Source organism: Lethenteron reissneri, chromosome 66 (assembly GCF_015708825.2).
Source record: "Lethenteron reissneri isolate LAM-NWPU_2019-01 chromosome 66, ASM1570882v1, whole genome shotgun sequence".
NCBI lineage: Eukaryota > Metazoa > Chordata > Hyperoartia > Petromyzontiformes > Petromyzontidae > Lethenteron > Lethenteron reissneri.
The window spans coordinates 3,549,869-3,569,509 of record NC_083844.1 but is presented as its reverse complement, the minus strand read 5'-3'; the positions used below and the strand labels follow the sequence as shown (position 1 = coordinate 3,569,509).

At 47.0% G+C, this 19,641-nt stretch overlaps 2 protein-coding genes across 2 annotated transcripts in view; one reads left to right on the top strand and one right to left on the bottom strand.

Moving 5' to 3' along the window:
- Positions 1-19,641, bottom strand: part of LOC133359975 (uncharacterized) — a 341,563-nt gene that overhangs the window by 234,842 nt on the left and 87,080 nt on the right. The window lies entirely within an intron of this gene.
- LOC133359919 (mucin-5AC-like) overlaps positions 1-19,641 on the top strand; it is a 95,097-nt gene that overhangs the window by 7,273 nt on the left and 68,183 nt on the right. Inside the window, exons 6-29 of the mRNA XM_061578479.1 lie at positions 195-242; positions 1,081-1,128; positions 2,064-2,108; positions 2,619-2,666; positions 4,100-4,147; positions 4,632-4,682; positions 5,109-5,156; positions 5,586-5,639; positions 5,962-6,009; positions 6,307-6,354; positions 6,756-6,803; positions 8,214-8,255; positions 8,740-8,787; positions 10,356-10,409; positions 10,761-10,802; positions 11,345-11,392; positions 11,881-11,928; positions 13,376-13,429; positions 13,796-13,837; positions 14,200-14,247; positions 16,545-16,592; positions 17,352-17,396; positions 19,090-19,158; positions 19,494-19,594. Coding sequence (XP_061434463.1) covers positions 195-242; positions 1,081-1,128; positions 2,064-2,108; positions 2,619-2,666; positions 4,100-4,147; positions 4,632-4,682; positions 5,109-5,156; positions 5,586-5,639; positions 5,962-6,009; positions 6,307-6,354; positions 6,756-6,803; positions 8,214-8,255; positions 8,740-8,787; positions 10,356-10,409; positions 10,761-10,802; positions 11,345-11,392; positions 11,881-11,928; positions 13,376-13,429; positions 13,796-13,837; positions 14,200-14,247; positions 16,545-16,592; positions 17,352-17,396; positions 19,090-19,158; positions 19,494-19,594 — 1,223 coding nt within the window. The remainder of the gene's footprint in view (positions 1-194; positions 243-1,080; positions 1,129-2,063; positions 2,109-2,618; positions 2,667-4,099; positions 4,148-4,631; positions 4,683-5,108; positions 5,157-5,585; positions 5,640-5,961; positions 6,010-6,306; positions 6,355-6,755; positions 6,804-8,213; positions 8,256-8,739; positions 8,788-10,355; positions 10,410-10,760; positions 10,803-11,344; positions 11,393-11,880; positions 11,929-13,375; positions 13,430-13,795; positions 13,838-14,199; positions 14,248-16,544; positions 16,593-17,351; positions 17,397-19,089; positions 19,159-19,493; positions 19,595-19,641) is intronic.

The following is a 19,641-nucleotide window of genomic DNA, read 5'->3' as shown; positions in this document are numbered from 1 at the left end:
CCTGCTGGGTCTGCCCCGTGATCTGCTGCCAACGGGCGTCCGACACTTCACGTGGCCTCAAGGTGCACATGGCCTGGCACAAGCGTCGTGGTGACGTCACCGCCACTTAGTAGCGAATGGCGGTTGTTGTTATGTGTGTGTGTGAGTGTGTGAGTTCGTATCCTGACCTCGCAGTCTGTCTGTCTGTGCAGAAGATGTGAAGACGACTGGGTCAGTGGCAGCAGCCAAAGAGGATCCTGGCAGTGAGTGTCTCGTCATCTGTGGCGGTGTTTCTCACGGAGCGTCTGCGCACAGTCACACCCCATCATCACCACACTCAACCACCACTATCTCCACACTCAATAATCACCACCACCATCACCACCATCATCACCACACTCAATCATCACCACCACCATCGCCACACAACCACCACCATCTACATTTGCTGTAAATGTCCACGTGATGTTGATTCTCCGCTACTTCGTTCATCTGTGACAGGCAGATCGCTTCAGAAAAAGGGCTACACAGTCGCTACCCTTACCGAGATAAATAAAATAAATAGTGGAGTTTCAGTGTGGGTCTCTATGAGTGTGGGTCTCTATGAGTCTCTGTGGGTCTCTCTGGGTATGGGTCTCTATGACTATGGGTCTCTATGAGTCTCTGTGGGTCTCTCTCAGTATGTGGTCTCTCTGGGTATGGGTCTCTCTCACTATGGATATCTATGAGTATGGGTCTTTTTTGGTCTCTATGGATCTTTGTGGATCTATTTGACTATGAGTCTCTGTGGGTCTCTCTGAGTTTTGGTCTCTTTGAGTATGGGTCTCTATGAGTCTCTATGACTATACGTCTCTGAGTCTCTGTGGGTCTCTATGAATATGGGTCTCTATGAATATGAGTCTCTATGGGTCTCTATGAGTCTCTATGAGTTTGGGTCTCTATGAGTCTCTGTGCGTCTCCATGGGCCACGTCGTTTCTGACTAAATAAGCTCCATATTAGCTCCGTGGTTCCCTTACGGGGTAAAATTACAAACATAATTCATAGTTTTATTAGCTGACCGCTCTACCAGTTTAACTCAACCGCGTCTGCCGTGTTCACAGAGAACAAGACGTCGTCATCGTCAGCCGAGAAGACGGACGACAAGAGCGGTGAGTGTCTCACACCGGCGAGCCGTCTGTGCTCGTAAAATCGTCGAAGCAGACAACTCACACAGCGGCTCTGTCGCTGTAGGGGAAGGTTTAACGAAGCAGTAAGCAACGATGGCTTTACAGCTGTGCTGATGATTCCCAACAAGAGATGAAAACCTGGTTTTTATACAACAGTCCCCACCCCCCCCGACATTGTTCAAAGTTCATTGATTAGGTATAGCCCTGTGAGCCATTCGGCTCTTGAATCGGGTGCAACCGCAACAAACAAAAAACAAAAACATGAACAAGAAAACATCTTAAAGTGAATATGTGCAAACAGAAAATCCGAGAAAAGACAGCAAAATATTGCAGAAAAAAATCACCGTACACCAACCCTGTTCAAATATCCCAGTGGGATGCAAGTCAAACAACAACCACAAGACAACTTAGATTAAGGCCATCAGTCTAACTCTGTACTACAACAAACAAACATGGCCAAACCAAAATACTTTTCGAAAATCACCAAAATAAAGCCATGAAAGCAATGAAACAGTGATCATATGAACTGTGACCGAATTTTCACAATAAACGACGTAAACAACATGTACTACCAAAACCCTGCAGCCATGGCTGGCTGCATGAGTCACTCCACAACAGTAGGAGCATCAGTCGGAGTATCAACATTTTTCAATGCACCTTTAAGATCAGCGCACTAAACCAAAACACAGATCTAGACTGTTGATTTTGTACGACCGGGGTGAGAGAACGACTCAAGGAGATACCGGCGATAGAAACTCTCGTTTGCTCGAGCATCCAGGAGTTGAGAGTCGCACCGCCGATGATCGCGGTTGGATATGTACGGTGGTGCGAAAGATGTTCAACACGCGCACACGTCTACGTACAGCAGGCGGTATGATGCTGTGAGGTTTAACTCCCCGCGTCTGTCGTGTTCACAGAGACCAAGACGTCAACGTCAGCTGACAACGCGGACGACAAAAGCAGTGAGTGTCTCAGCCACTCTACATTACAACAACAGCAGCAGCAAGTGTTGACCCATCCTCCTCTAAGACCGGAACTAACGGGGGATGACCATGGACTCGATGTGTGGTTTGATGCCCCCCCCCCCCCCGACACCTCCGATTAGCACAGTTGGCAACGTGCGGGGGTATGAAAGATGTTCTACTTACAGAGATTACACACTGAACTACGATATAGTACACTATACACTATACTACTACACAATGCACTGCTATGCACTACACTACTATACACTACACTACTATACACTACACTATACACTACACTACTAAACACTACACAATACATTACACAATACACTACACTACTACACAATGCACTGCTATGCACTACACAATACACTACACTACTATACACTGCACTACTACACACTACACTACTATACACTACACCACTGTACACTACACCACTGTACACTACACTACTATACACTACACTACTATACTACATTGATAACTGTGTCCGGTTCACAGAGAACAAGACATCATCATCGTCAGCTGAGAAGACAGATGAAAAGAACCGTGAGTGAAACAACATTTGTTGAAATTACGCGAGGGTCGTGTGGCTGGGATGTGTACAAACAATACAACTTTATTCTCTACTCTTTGGGTCTTTCGTTAAAGTCACGTAGATAGAAAAATAATCAAATCAAATCACGAAGTTTCGATCGCTACACAAGCAATCGTCTTCAGGTGAAAAAAATAGAGCAGGCAGACTGCTGAGGCAGGAAGAAAAATGGCGAGAGAACTACTGCCCGTACCCGTACCCGGCCGCATCAGGGTCGAAAACGGGTCCCCGTACCTGTACCCTACCCGATACCCGGCTACCCGTACCCGGTCGGGTATCGGGTAGGGTACGGGTACCCGATTGCGACCTCTGGGATGAAGCCATGTTGCAGGCGCGGGTGGGTTGATTCTAGGAACTTGAATTGTGAGAAGAGACAAGACGTTGGGAAATGACTGACAAACGGTGACTCACCAGTGACTCACGGCCTACCCGTACCCGTACCCGGCCACACCAGGGTCGCAAACGGGTACGGGTAGCCGGGTATCGGGTAGGGTGCGGGTATCAGGTACCCGGTTGCGACCTCTGGTACAAGCCAAGGGTAAGTGGGCGGGGCTAGAGATGGAATTTGCAAGTCAATGTAAGATCGCAGAGCTACTTATACCTCGGCATGTCAATCTGTGAATGTAACCCCTAGGTTACGGTGCTAAAGAAGCCATTGTATTGCTAGAGATTAGAGATTAGCGTGTCAACGCGGGACGGCTCCCACAGCAGCGGCTGTGTTGATGAGACACATTCAGCCGATTAAACAACAAGCGCCACCGCCGCATTGAGGAAAAGGAAGCAGCGGTTATGTTAGTGAGATTTTTAGCCTGTTAATGTAAAAGACATTTAACAAGGTAATGTAAGCATCTACATCATTCGACCTCCTTTGCCAGTACCAAAATATAATAATAGGGTTTTTCTCCCTTTTTTTCTGCCAACAAAACTGAAACCTTTTTTACAAGGAATCACGTGGTGCATTAACCACAATACTTGTGGTCAATATGCAAACAAAAAACACACCCTGATAATATATGCATTTTTTTTCGATTTAAAGCTTTCGTGACTGCAGGGATTCATCTTCTTGGTTCTTTCGGTAAAGTCACGTAGAATGGAAATAATAAAATAATAAAAATAAAACAATGTGAAGGGAAAACCGCAGAGAAATCGGAGGATAAAGCCACGGGACCACGTGGAGAGAGAGCCGTAAACATCAGGTTCAGGATTGAACCCAAGATCTCATGTACCAGGCGAGGTAGTTGTCATCTCCTGGCCGCCATTGCGATGATGTTGGATAATACTGGCAAAACAAAAGGACCCACAGATAAGAGGAATGGGGGTTGGCGAGCGGAGGTTGGGTGGCTGAACAATGTTTGGTTTAACTCAACCGCGTCTGCCTTGTTCACAGAGAACAAGACATCGTCATCGTCAGCTGAGAAGACAGACGACAAGAGTCGTAAGTGTCTCACACCAACAAGACGCCTTTTCTCGTATAACCGTTGAAGCAGACATCTCACAGATTGGTTTTGTCACTGCACGGAGGGGTTTACAAAGCAGTAAGCAACAAATACGAAACTGTGCTGATGATTCCCAATGAGGGATAATACCCAGGGGTTCATAGAACAGTCCCCAATTGTGGCTCTGTCGCTGCAGGCGAGAGGGTTTATGAAGCGATAAGCGACGATGGCTTACGTTGTGCTGATGATTCAGAACAAGGGGATCAACCCCGGTGTTATACAACAATCCCCCATTGTCCTGCTATATTGCCATTGTAACTTTCTGTTCAAGTTGAGTTTGTATGACGGGGATGAGAACGACTCAAGGAGAGACCACGGATAGAGGGAGTCCCGTTTGCTAGAGTGGCCAGGAGTTAAAAAGTATCAGGTGGTTGAGTTGGAGGCTGAGAGTTTTTAACTCAACCACGTCTGTGCGGTTCACAGAGAACAAGACGTCGTCGTCATCGTCAGCCGAGAAGACTGACAACAAGGGCCGTGAGTGTCTCACCCACGCATTGTAATAACCACTCACCCGTGTGACACGCTCGCGTCTCCCAGTGTGAGCTGCTGGCATTGTACAGAGCCAGGGTTCAGGAGTGACCGGTACAGGAGGCAGCCATCTTCATTAAGCAAGAAGCGTTCTGCCCATAGATCGGTGCATGGCACGATTTGTTTGCCTTCTACTGATCTCGTCGCTATCCATGCGTCTTTGCTGGTTGACCGCCCATGAGGTTGATGATCTCCGGTGTTGCCCTTACTCTTGTTCTCTCCCTCAAACAATTCCTCCCCGGCGAGTAGCGAGTCAACACATTCTGAGTCTGACTGTCACGCTCACAAAAAGAGGAATGGTTGCAGGCGAGCGGTTGTTGTAAAGGCTGAACGCCGTGATTGTTTAATTCACTTTGTCTGTTATTTTCACAGAGAACAAGACATCGTCATCGTCAGCTGAGAAGATGGACAGCAAGAGCGGTGAGTGTCTTACACCAGCGAGATGCCTGTTCTCGTGAAACTGTCGAAGCAGATATCTAACACAGTCACTCTGTCGCTGCAGGGGAGGGGGTTTATGAAGCGGTAAGCAACGATGGCTTACGCTGTGCTGATGATTCAGAACAAGGGAATGAAACACGGTGTTTATAAAACAATCCCCCCATTGTCCTGCTATACTGCCGTTGTAACTTTCTGTTCAAGTTGATTTTGTACGACGGGGATGAGAACGACTCAAGGAGAAGCCGGGGGTAGACGAAGTCCCGTTGTCAAGAGTGACCAAGAGTTTAGAGGAGCAGGTGGTTGAGATGCATTCTGTGATGTTTTAAGTCAACCATGTCTGTCCGTTTCCCAGAGAACAGCAGGTGGTCGGACGATGTGAGGTTTGACTCCCCGCTTCTGTCGTGTTCACAGAGAACAAGACATCATCGTCATCATCATCGGCCGAGAACACAGACGACAAGGACCGTGAGTGTCTCACACCAACAAGACGCCTTTTCTTGTAAAACCGTTGAAGCAGACATCTCACAAAAAAAATATACGAAACTGTGCTGATGATTCCCAATGAGGGATAATACCCAGGGGGTTCATAGAACAGTCCCCCATTGTCCTGCTTGCTGCCATTGTGGCTCTTTGCTCAGGTAGATGTTGCACAACCAGGGTGAGAACGACTCAAGTAGAGACCACGGATAGAGGAGTCCAGTTACAATAGTGGCCAATAGTTAAGAGTTTCAGGTGGTTGAGATGGACGCTGTGAGGTTTAACTCAACCGCGTCTGTTGGGTTCACAGAGAACAAGACATCGTCATCGTCAGCCGAGAAGACGGACGACAAGAACCGTGAGTGTCTTACACGAGTGAGACGCCTGTTCTTATAAAACCGTCGAAGCAGATATCTCACACATTGGCTCTGTCGCTGCAGGGGAGGAGGTTTATGAAGTGATAAGCAATGATGACTATACCGTGCTGATGATTCCGAACAAGGGAATGAAACCCGGTGTTTATACAACAGTCCACCCATTGTCCTGCTATACTGTCATTGTTCAAGTTAATTTTGTACGATGGGGATGAGAACGACTCAAGGAGAGATGGATTCTGTGAGGTTTTAAGTCAACCATTTTCTGTCGGGTTTCACAGAGAACAAGACATCGTCATCGTCAGCCAAGAAGACAGACGACAAGAGCCGTGAGTGTCTCACCCAGCGTTGTAAAACCCCTCACCCGTGTGAGACGCTTTCGTCTTCCAGCATGCGGCCACTCACATTGCGCAGAGCCAGAGCTCAGGAATAACAGGTACAGGAGCCAGCCACCCATGGTGTTGAATTATGGTGTTAAATTGTGAATGAACCGTGACCTTCATTCATCCATTCATTCTTGCATGAAACGTTCTGTTGATAAGGTTGATCATCACTGGTCCTGACCTTCCTCTTGGTATCTCTCTACTCAAAAAATAACTGGCTAGCGATTGACAAGTCAATCTGAGTCTGACTGTCATGCTCATGATAAGAGGAGTCGTGTCGAGCTAGCGGTCGTTGAGTGTCTGAACGCCGTGATTGTTTTATTCCCCCATGTTTGTCGTATTCACAGAGGACAAGACATCGTCATCGTCAGCTGAGAAGACAGACGACAACAGCAGTGAGTGTCTCGATGGGACCTTTTTGGCAGGACTATAAAAAATTATGAAAAATAAGAATAGGTTTGTAGCCTTCTCTGGCAACAAAACAGGAGTTGTGTTAAATGGCTCAAACACCAAATAACTGCTCGAGCTGAGCTATAAGAGCTCGGAAAGTACTTGCATTGTCTTTTGTCCTGTTCACCTGTTGGCAATCTCTGCTCTATTCACACTGGTGCAAGGCCACAAAGAAGGCTGTGTCTGGTGTAGGCCAATCAGTTTCAACGACAATGCACTTTTATTGATAGTGTTGTGGGTATGAACGTGGAGCGATACTTCTTGGAGGCAACGTGTTTATTTCAAATAAACGATAACTCCAATAGCCGTAACACTTACAGCTATGGCCCCTGTAACACTACGGGGTACGGCCCCGTCACCCGATAACCTAAGGGAGGTACAACCTCCCTTCTAGCGTGCCCTGCACACTCCGGGTTACGCTCACGCGGTTCCTCTGCTACGGGGGCTAGGGGAAGCTAACCTGACCCGACCTAGCCAGGGTACGGGTCTCACCGCCGGTCCGCTGCAACCCGGCTCTGACAAGAGCCTCGGTTAAGGGTCCCAGGGTGCTGGTCCAATCTTCAGGCGTCTTTGGGTCTTGAGTGGACGAACACTGCCGGTCCCGTTGAGATGGCCGGCTTTTATACACAAGTTGGGGCTTACCCCGCCCTTAACCGCACTTTCTCCAAAACCTTCCAGAAGTCTCTGGAAGGGTCTGGAATGAACCCTTGGCCCCTATCCCCCAGCCCTCATTCCTTGGGGGTCTGGGGTCTCTACCCCCGGTCACGGGGTACCCAGGGGGGAAGGTTTTACTGCAGCTCAACCACCACACCTCCCGCTCACTCTCTCAGACGCCCCCTATCGGACTGTGAGGGTGGTGACCATAAGAATACCCACAGCGCCTTGGTATGGCGCAACATTAGCAGGTTTGTTTCCATGTTTTGCCACAAGAATGATGGTGTGGTTAATGCAGATTTGATGCCTTGCAAAATGTATTTTTCACAAAGATATCTTAGTTGTATTTGAACATCTTAACACAACTCCTGTTTTATTGCCAGAGAAGGTAAAATACTATTATTTTTTCATCAGCCATGAGTGTCTCACACCAGCGAGATACCTCGTCTCAATGAATCGTTGAAGCAGACTACCTCTGTCGCTGCAGGGGAGGGGGTTTATGAACGGTCAGCAACGATGACTTACGCTGTGCTGATAATTCCGACCAAGGGAATGAAACCCGGTGTTTATACAACAGTCCACCCATTGACCTGCTATACTGCCATTGTTCAAGTTGATTTTGTACGATGGGGATGAGAATGACTAAAGGAGAGATGGATTCTGTGAGGTGTTAAGTCAACCATTTTCTGTCGGGTTTACAGAGAACAAGACATCGTCAGCAGAGAAGACAGACGACAAGAGCCGTGAGTGTCTCACCCAGCGTTGTAAAACCCCTCGCCCGTGTGAGACGCTCTCATCTCCCAGCATGCGGCCACTCACATTGCACAGAGCCAAAGCTCAGGAATAACCGGTACAGAAGGCAGCCACCCATGGTGTTGAATTGTGAATGAACCGTGACCTTCATTTAGCCATTTATTCGTGCATGAAACGTTCTGCCCATAGAGAGGTCAATGGCACAAATTTTCTGCTGCAGGTTCCTCTCTGACTTCCGCTGATCTCTTCGCTGCCCACGCCTTCTTCCTGTTCGAATGTTGATAAGGTTGATTGTTGCCGGTCCTGACCTTCCTCTTGGTATCTCTCTACTCAAAAAATAACTCGCTAGCGATTGACAAGTCAACCTGAGTCTGACTGTCATGCTCATGATAAGAGGAATGGTGTCAAGCGAGCGATCGTTGAGTGTCTGAACGCCGTGATTGTTTTATTCCCCCATGTTTGTCGTGTTCACAGAGGACAAGACATCGTCATCGTCAGCTGAGAAGACAGACGACAAGAGCAGTGAGTCTCTCGATGGGACCTTGTTGACAGGACTATAAAAATTATGAAAAATACGAATAGGTGTTTAGCCTTCTCTGACACTAAAACAGGAGTTGTGTTAAATGGTTAAAAGACCAAATAACTGCTCGAGCTGAGCTATAAGCTTTCGGAAAGTACTTGCATTGTCTTTTGTCCTGTTTACCTTTTGGCGATCTCTGCTCTATTAACACTGGTGCAAGGCCACAAAGAAGGCTGTGTCTGGTGTAGGCCAATCAGTTTTAACGACAATGCGTACACTTTTATTGTTAGTGTTGTGGGTATGAACGTGGAGCGAGACTTCTTGGAGGCAACGTGTTTATTTCAATAAACGATAACAACGCCAATAGCCGTAACACTTACAGCTGTGTCCCCTGTAAAACTATGGGGTACGGGCCCATCACCCGATAACCTAAGGGAGGTACAGCCTCCCTTCTAGCGTGCCCTACACACTCCGGGCTACACTCTCGTGGGTCCTCCGCTACGGGGGCTAGGGGAGGCTAACCTGACCCGACCTAGCCAGGGTACGGGTCCCACCACTGGTCTGCTGCAACCCGGCTCTGACAAGAGCCTCGGTTGCGGTTGAGGGTCCCAGGGTGCTAGTCCAGTCTTCAGGCGTCTTCGGACGTCTTGAGTGGACGAACACTGCCGGTTTCGTTGAGATGGCCGGCTTTTATACACAAGTTGGGGCTTACCCCGCCCTTAACCACACCTTCTCCAGAACTTTCCAGAAGTCTTTGGAAGGGTCTGGAATGAACCCTTGGCGCTATTCCCCAGCCCCCATTCCTTTGGAGTCTGGGGTCTCTACCCCCAGTCACGGGGTACCCAAGGGGGGGGGGGGGGTTACCCCAGCCCAACCACCACACCTCCCGCTCACTCTCTCAGACGCCCCCTATCGGACTGTGAGGGTGGTGACCATAAAAATACCCACAGCGCCTTGGTATGGCGCAACATTAGCAGGTTTGCTTCCATGTTTTGCCACAAGCATGATGGTGTGGTTAATGCAGATTTGATGCCTTGCAAATTTTATTTTTCACAAAGGTATCTTAGTTGTGTTTGAACATCTTAACACAACTCCTGTTTTATTGCCAGAGAAGTTAAAATAAAATTTTTTAAAATCAGCCATGAGTGTCTCACACCAGCGAAATACCTCGTCTCAATGATTCGTTGAAGCAGATATCTCACAGACTGCCTCTGTCGCTGCAGGGGAGGGGGTTTATGAGGCGGTAAGCAACGATGGCTTACGCTGTGCTGATGATTCAGAACAAGGGGATCAACCCGGGTGTTTATACAACAATCCCCCCATTGTCCTGCTATACTGCCGTTGTAACTTTCTGTTCAAGTTGATTTTGTACAACGGGGATGAGAACGACTCAAGGAGAAGCGAGGGGTAGACGGAGTCCCGTTGTCAAGAGTGACCAGGAGTTTAGAGGAGCAGGTGGTTGAGATGCATTCTGTGAGGTTTTAAGTCAACCATGTCTGTCCGTATCCCAGAGAACAGCAGGTGGTCGGACGCTGTGAGGTTTAACTTCCCGCTTCTGTCGTGTTCACAGAGAACAAAACATCATCATCGTCATCATCGGCCGAGAACACAGACGACAAGAACCGTGAGTGTCTCACACCAACAAGACGCCTTTTCTCGTAAAACCGTTGAAGCAGACATCTCACAGATTGGTTTTGTCACTGCAGGGATTGGTTTACAAAGCAGTAAGCAACAATGACGAAACTGTGCTGATGATTCCCAACGAGGGATAATACCCAGGGGGTTCATTGTCCTGCTTGTTGCCATTGTGACTCTTTGCTCAAGTAGATGTTGCACAACCAGGGTGAGAACGTCTCTAGGAAAGACCACGGATAGAGTGAGTCCCGTTTGTTAGAGTAGCCAGGAGTTAAGAGGTGCAGGTGGTTGAGATTGACGCTGTGAGGTTTTAAGTCAACCACGTCTGTCGGGTTCACAGAGAACAAGACGTCGTCAGCCGAGAAGACGGACGACAAGAGCCGTGAGTGTCTCACACCGAGACGCCTGTTCTCATAAAACCGTCGAAGCAGATATCTCACACAGTGGCTCTGTCGCTGCAGGGGAGGGGGTTTATGAAGCGGTAAGCAACGATGGCTTACGCTGTGCTGATGATTCCGAACAAGGGAATGAAACCCAGTGTTTATACAACAATCCCCCCATTCATCTTCTTGGTTCATTCGGTAAAGTCACGTAGAAGGGAAATAATAAAATAATAAAAATAAAACATAATAAAATAATTCTCACGACGTTTCGGCTGCTTGCGTTGTAGCCGAAACGTCGTGAGAATGATTTTATTATGTTTAATTTTTATTATTTTATTATTTCCCTTTTACGTGACTTTACCGAAAGAACCAATAAGATGAATCCCTGCAGTCTTGAAAGCTTTAAATCGAAATAGTCCCCCCATTGTCCTGTTATACTGTCATTGTTCAAGTTGATTTTGTACGATGGGGATGAGAACGACTCAAGGAGAGATGGATTCTGCGAGGTTTTAAGTCAACCATTTTCTGTCGGGTTTCACAGAGAACAAGACATCGTCATCGTCAGCCGAGAAGATAGACGACAAAAGCCGTGAGTGTCTCACCCAGCGTTGTAAATCCCCTCGCCCGTGTGAGACACTCTCATCTCCCAGCATGCGGCCATTCACATTGCACAGAGCCAGAGCTCAGGAATAACCGGTACAGGAGCTAGCCACCCATGGTGTTGAATTGTGAATGAACCGTGACCTTCATTCAGCCATTTATTCGTGCATGAAACGTTCTGCCCATAGAGAGGTCAATGGCACCAATTTTCTGCTGCAGGTTCCTCTCTGACTTCCGCTGATCTCTTCGCTGCCTGCCCCTTTCTTCCTGTTCGAATATTGATTAGGTTGATCGTCTCTGGTCCTGCCCTTCCTCTTGGTCTTTTTCTACTAAAAAAATCTCTCGCGAGCGATTGACAAGTAAACCAATCTGAGTCTGACTGTCATGCTCATGTCAGAGGAGTGGTGGTGAGCGAGCGGTCGTTGAGTGTCTGAACGCCGTGATTGTTTTATTCTCCCATGTTTGTCGTGTTCACAGAGGACAAGACATCGTCATCGTCAGCTGAGAAGACAGACGACAAGAGCAGTGAGTCTCTCGATGGGACCTTGTTGACAGGACTATCAAAAATTATGAAAAATACTAATAGGTGTTTAGCCTTCTTTGACAATAAAAAAGGAGTTGTGTTAAATGGTTAAAACGCCAAATAACTGCTCGAGCTGAGCTATGAGCTTTCGGAAAGTACTTGCATTGTCTTTTGTCCTGTTCACCTTTTGGCGATCTCTGCTCTATTAACACTGGTGCAAGGCCACAAAGAAGACTGTGTCTGGTGTAGGCCAATCAGTTTCAACGACAATGCTATTTTATTGTTAGTGTTGTGGGTATGAACGTGGAGCGATACTTCTTGGAGGCAACGTGTTTGTTTCAATAAACGATAACAACGCCAATAGCCGTAACACTTACAGCTATGGCCCCTGTAACACTACGGGGTACGGCCCCATCACCCGATAACCTAAGGGAGGTACAGCCTCCCTTCTAGCGTGCCCTACACACTCCGGGCTACGCTCTCGTGGGTCCTCCGCTACGGGGGTTAGGGGAGGCTAACCTGACCCGACCTAGCCAGGGTACGGGTCCCACCACTGGTCTGCTGCAACCCGGCTCTGACAAGAGCCTCGGTTCATGGTCCCAGGGTGCTGGTCCAATCTTCAGGCGTTCGGGTATTGAGTGGACGTACACTGCCGGTCCCGTTGAGATGGCCAGCTTTTATACACAAGTTGGGGCTTACCCCGCCCTTAACCACACCTCTCCAAAACCTTCCAGAAGTCTCTGGAAGGGTCTGGAATGAACTGTTGGCCCCTATTTCCCAGCTCAACCACTCACTCTCTCAGACGCCCCCTATCGGACTGTGAGGGTGGTGACCATAAGAATACCCACAGCGCCTTGGTATGGCGCAACATTAGCAGGATTGCTTCCATGTTTTGCCACAAGAATGATGGTGTGGTTAATGCAGATTTGATGCCTTGCAAAATGTATTTTTCACAAAGATATCTTAGTTGTGTTTGAACATCTTAACACAACTCCTGTTTTATTGCCAGAGAAGGTAAAATACTATAATTTTAAATCAGCCATGAGTGTCTCACACCAGTGAGATACCTCGTCTCAATGAATTGTCGAAGCAGACTGCCTCTGTCGCTGCAGGGGAGGGGGTTTATGAAGCGGTAAGCAATTATGGCTTACGCTGTGCTGATGATTCAGAACAAGGGGATGAACACCGGTGTTTATACAACAGTCCGCCCTTTGTCCTGCTATACTGCCATTGTGAGTCTCTATTTTGTACGACGGGGATGAGAACGACTCAAGGAGAAACCAGGGGTAGACAGAGTCCCGTTGTCAAGAGTGACCAGGAGTTTAGAGGAGCAGGTGGTTCAGATGGATTCTGTGACGTTTTAAGTCAACCATATCTGTCCGTTTCCCAGAGAACAGCAGGTGATCGGACGCTGTGAGATTTAACTCCCCGCTTCTGTCGTGTTCACAGAGAACAAGACATCATCGTCGTCATCATCGGCCGAGAACACAGATGACAAGAACCGTGAGTGTTTCACACCAACAAGACGCCTTTTCTCGTAAAACCGTTGAAGCAGACATCTCACAGATTGGTTTTGTCACTGCAGGGAGGGGTTTATAAAGCAGTAAGCAACAATGACGATACCGTGCTGATGATTCCCAACGAGGGATAATACCCAGGGGGTTCATAGAACAGTCCCCCATTCTCCTGCTTGCTGCCATTTTGACTTTTTGCTCACGTAGATGTTGCACAATCAGGGTGAGAACGACTCAAGGAGAGACCACGGATAGAGTGAGCCCCGTTTGTTAGAGTAGCCAGGAGTTAAGAGGTGCAGGTGGTTGAGATGGACGCTGTGAGGTTTTGAGTCAACCACGTCTGTCGGGTTCACAGAGAACAAGACATCGTCAGCCGAGAAGACGGATGACAAGAGCCGTGAGTGTCTCACACCAACGAGACGCCTGTTCTCATAAAACCGTCGAAGCAGATATCTCACACAGTCACTCTGTCACTGCAGGGGAGGGGGGTTATGAACGGTCAGCAAGGATGGCTTACGCTGTGCTGATGATTCCGAGCAAGGGAATGAAACCCGGTGTTTATACAAGCCCCCTCATTGTCCTGCTATACTGCCGTTGTGAGTCTCTATTTGAGTTGATTTTGTATGATCGGGGTGAGAAGGACTCAAGGAGAGACCAGGGATAGAGGAGTCCAGTTGCAAGTGGCCAAGAGTTAAGAGTATCAGATGGATGAGTTGGACCTTGTGAAGTTTAACTCAACCGCGTTTGTCGGGTTCACAGAGAACAAGACGTCATCATCATCAGCTGAGAAAACAGACGACAAGAGCAGTGAGTGTCTCTTTGGGACCTTTTTTCCAGTATCGAAAATGATGAAATGCAAAAATATGTTTGGTTACCCTTCTCTGGCAATGAAACAGGACTTGTGTTAAGGGCTTCAAACCAAATAACTGCTCGACCTGAGCGATAAGTCCTCTGATAGGACTTGCGTTGTCTTTGTACTGTTCATCTTTTGCCGCGGTTGCAAGACGTTAACTACCTTGCCTGGTATACATGAGTCATGGGTTCAATCCCGACCCTAACTCCTGTTGTATATTTGGAGTTTGCATATTCTCCCTGTGGTCGCGTGGGTTTTTCTTTGGGTCACTCGGTTTTCCCCTCTACGTTTAGAATCAACGTTGACGCGTTTAGAGTATTTGGCTGCTGTACATTTCCACGTGATCAACCACTTGGCTGAGCTATCATTTGTGGCCAGGTCGCTTCTGAAAAGGAGCTACATAGCTCAGTGGGCCTTAGCTGATAAACTAGAAAGTGGATGTTAGTTTCTGGCATTCTCTGGTCTAACACTGGTGCGGAAACAAGGCCATAAAGAAGGCTGTCTCTGGTGCAGTAGGCCAATCAGTATCAAAGAGAATGCACACATTATTATGGATATCATCAGACCAAGTTTGTTGGTATATTTTGCCACAAGTACGATTTGTGGTAAATGTGGACTTGATGATCCCTTGCTAGAGGTCTTTTTCACAGAGGCATCTAGTTGGTACTCTTAGGTTTTTTCGGTAAAGTCAGGTAGGTAAAAATAAGTAATAAAAATTTTAATAAAAGAGATAAAACAATAAAAATCACGACGTTTCGGAGGCAACACAAGTCTCCGTCATCAGGTGGGATCGTCATAGCTAAATTTACTGTATCAAGTGAGGCAAAATTCCAAGAGACAAGCTCTTAAATACAAGTTAGGGGAGAGGAGGGAGGAGGGGCCTATCTGAATGTGGTAGCCAATGAATGGAACGTGTTGGAGGGGGGGTGGGCGGGGCTAAAAGAGAACAATAGGTGCACATGTTGTTGTACCCGGTGTTGGCTGACAATCCAAATACAAAAAGGAGAGTACTGTTAAACGCTGGGGATGTCAACACTCGGTAAAGTAGAATAGTACCTGTCACATCTAGTTGGTGTTTGAACATTTCAACACAACTCCTGTGTTGTTGCCATGAAGGGTAAAACACTCTTGTTGTATGTTTTCACTACCATGTTGAGGCTATACGGTGGTGGGGTCTTTGTTGTCCGACCTGAGCCACCAACTCAGAATCAGAATATTTCTTTATAATGAGAGGGGAATCCAAACCCATTTTTCACTTTTTTCATGTTCTTGGTTCTTTCGGTAAAGTCACGTAGAATGGAAATAAAAAAATACAAAAATTAAAACATAATAAAATTCTCACGACGTTTCGGCCACAACGCAAGCAGCCGACCTCAGGTGAAGAACAGGTCTGTCGAGAAGACAGAGTCTGAATGACACACCCCAGGCTTGGAGCGTCTATTTAAGCTGGGATGGAGGGGGAAGAGCGCCTTGACAAAATAATTTGCATATGCAGGATTAGCAGCATCACTGTTGTATATATTTGGTGTTTGAACATCTTAACACAACTCCTATCGTATTGCCTGAAAGGGGTAACATTTTATTTCGTATTTCGTTATCCTTGAATGTCTCTCACACCAGCAAGACTTCTGTTCTCAATGAATCGTCGAAGCAGATATCTCACAGAGCGTCTCTATCACTGCAGCGGAGGGGGTGTGTGAAACAGTAAGCAGTGATGGCTTACGCTGCGCTGGTGTCTGTACGTATGTAGTGTGTGTATGTTGAACTTGATAATTGTTTTTTTAACCTTCTATCTGGCAACAAAACTGACACCTTTTTTTACAAGGAGTCATGTTTGAATAGACCACAATACCTGCAGCCATAATGCAAACAAAACACATAACTCTGAAAATATATGCAATATATGCACTGTCCTTGAAGTTGATTGGTCCACACCCGAGACAGCTTTCATTAGAGCCTAGTCTCACATGGGTTGGACCAATCAACTTCAAGGACAGTGCATATATTATTGTGGTTAATGCAAACATGATTCCTTGTAAAAAAGGTTTCAGTTTTGTTGCCAGAAAAAAGGGTAAAAAAACATATTATTATATTTTGCTACTGGCAAAGGAGGCCTCATGATGAAGTAGCATCTCCAATTAACATGGTTGGCCATGTATGGTGGTAAAGAAGTCCAACACACACATATACGTACAGCTGGTTGGGCTGAACGCTGTGAGGTTTAACTCAACCACATCTGCCGTGTTCACAGAGAGCAAGACATCGTCATCGTCAGCCGAGAAGACTGACGACAAAAGCCGTGAGTGTCTCTGTTCTTTAGATTTGAAGCTTTCGTGACTGCAAGGATTCATATTCTTAGGTTTTTTCGGTAAAGTCACGTGGGTAAAAAAATTAAATGAGTCCTTTGTTATGCAGTCTATTCTTAGTCTTAAGCCTCACCTTACCATATTAATAAAAAGTGTGCCATTCCTGGCCCTTCCCCCCTCAACCATTATATATATACGGGGTGGTATTTCTTGTGATCTCTCATTTACTTGATACAGCTGTCGTGGCTGTGACGGTTCCACCTGAAGACGGAGGCTTGTGTTGCTTCCGAAACGTCGTGAATTTTTATTTTTATTTTACTTTTATTAATTCAAATTTTTACCTACGTGACTTTACCGAAAAAAACCTAAGAATATGTCTCTGTTCTCATAAAACCGTCGAAGCAGATATACCACACACAGAGTGGCTCTGTTGCTGCAGCAGAGGGTTATATGAAGCAGGAAGCAACAATGGCTTACAGCTGTGCCGATGAATCCCAAAAAGGGCATGAAATCTGGTGTTTATACAACAATCCCCCAATTGTCCTGCTATACTGCCGATGTGAATCTCTGCTCAAGTTGATTTTATACGACCGTTGTGAGAACGACTCAAGGAGAGATCAGGGATAGAGTATCCAGGAGTTAAGAAAAGCGCCTCCGGTTAGCGCGGTTGGCTACGTACGGTGCGAAAGAAGTTCAACATACACGCACTGGACGCTGCGAGGTTTAACTCCCCACGTGTGTCGTGTTCACAGAGAACAAGGCATCAACGTCAGCCGACAACGCGGATGACAAGAGCAGTGAGTGTCTCAGCCACTCTATATTACAACAACAGCAGCAGCAAGTGTTGACCCATCCTCCTCTAAGACCGGAACTAACAGGGGATGACCGTGGACTCGATGTGTAGTTTGATGACCTTCCCCGCACCTCCGATTAGCGCGATTGGCTATGTGCGGTGGTGGTGGGAAATAAGTTCTACATACTCACACACTTCTATACACTACACACTGCACTACACTATACACTACACACTGCACTACTACACACTACTATACACTACACTATACACTACTACACAGTACACTATACACTACACACTGCACTACTACACAGTACACTATACACTACTACACACTACTATACACTACACTATACACTACTACACACTACTATACACTACACAATACACTACTATACACTACACTATACACTACTATACACTACACTATACACTACTATACACTGCACTACTACACAGTACACTATACACTACTACACACTACTACACACTACACTACTACATACTATTATACACTACACTATTACAAACTACAATACACTCCACTATACACTACACTACTACATACTACTATACACTACACTACTACAAACTACAATACACTACATTGCTGTATACTACACTACTATACACTACACTATACACTACACTATCTGAACCGGTCCTGGTCCTCCCCTAGGTCGACTCAGCCTCAAATGAGTACCTGGTGTGGTGTGTAAACATCGCCACTGGGGAGACAAAGGCGGTCGGGCGTGGTGCTGGCCACCCACCCCCTCGTGTACCGTTCTGGCCTTCATAGGTGCTCGCTAACAGCACTTGCCCCTACAGTCTGTTAAGGCTATACGGGGGACTTTTGTGTGGACGTGTGTGTGTTGAACTTATTTTGCACCACCGTACGTAGCTAACCGTGCTGATCGGAGGTGCGGGGGGGGGGGACAACAAACTAAACGCACAACAAGAAGAAGAAATGAGTTATCAATGTAGAATAGTGTTGTAGTGTATAGTAGTGTAGTGTGTTGTAGTGTATAGCAGAGGTGTGGACTCGAGTCATGTGACTTGGACTCGAGTCAGACTCGAGTCATGAATTTGATGACTTCAGACTCGACTTGGACTTGCATAACAATGACTTTGTCCCACCTCTGAGGTGTGGACTCGAGTCATGTGACTTGGACTCGAGTCAGACTCGAGTCATGAATTTGATGACTTCAGACTCGACTTGGACTTGCATAACAATGACTTTGTCCCACCTCTGGTGTATAGTGTAGTGTATAACAGTGTATTGTATAGTAGTGTAGCGTATAGTAGTGTAGCGTATAGTAGTGTGTACTGTATAGTGTAGTGTACAGTGTATAGTAGTGTGGTGTATAGTAGCGTAGTGTATATTGTACGTTATATTAGTGTATAGTGTATAGCATTGTGGTGTATAGTAGTGTAGTGTATAGTAGTGTATAGTGTAATGTATAGTGTAGTGTATAGTGTATAGTAGTGTGTTGTATAGTAGTGTAGTGCATAGTAGTGTGTAGTGTATAGTAGTGTATAGTAGTGTGTAGTGTATAGTGTAGTGTGTAGTGTATAGTAGTGTAGTGTATAGTAGTGTAGTGTATAGTGTAGTGTATAGTGTAGGCATGTTGAACTTTTAACGTACCGTACATAACGAACTGTGCTAACGGGAGGTGCGCGTGTCGTGTTTACAGAGAGCAAGACCTCCTCACCATCGCCAGTGTCGTCATCATCGAAGGCTGAGAAAAAACCTGACCAGAGCCGTGAGTGTGCACGATAGCACATTCACGTCCACAGTGGCAGCGCGCGTGTGTAGCAATGTGTAGTGTATGGTGTAGTGTAATGTGTAGTGTATAGTGTAGTGTAGTGTCTGTGGTGAGTCTCTTTGTGTGGTGAGTCTCACTGTCTGAGTCTCCGTGTCCACCCCCACCACCTTCACCCCCCCACCTCCACCCCCCCACCACCTTCACCCCCCCCACCTCCACCCCCCCACCACCTCCCCAACCTCCACCCCCCCCTCCACCCCCCCCCACCACGTCCACCCCCACCCACCCGCCACCACCCCCACCCACCCCCACTCCCCCCACGCACGGCACAGGTGCTGAGGGTCCCGGCTGGTGCTCGCTGTACGGGATGGGGCAGGTGCGCACCTTCGACGGCTTCCACTTCGCCTTCTCCAGCGCCTGCAACTTCGAGATGGTGCGGAGACTACGCAGACAACGCAGACCACAGACACACAACACAGA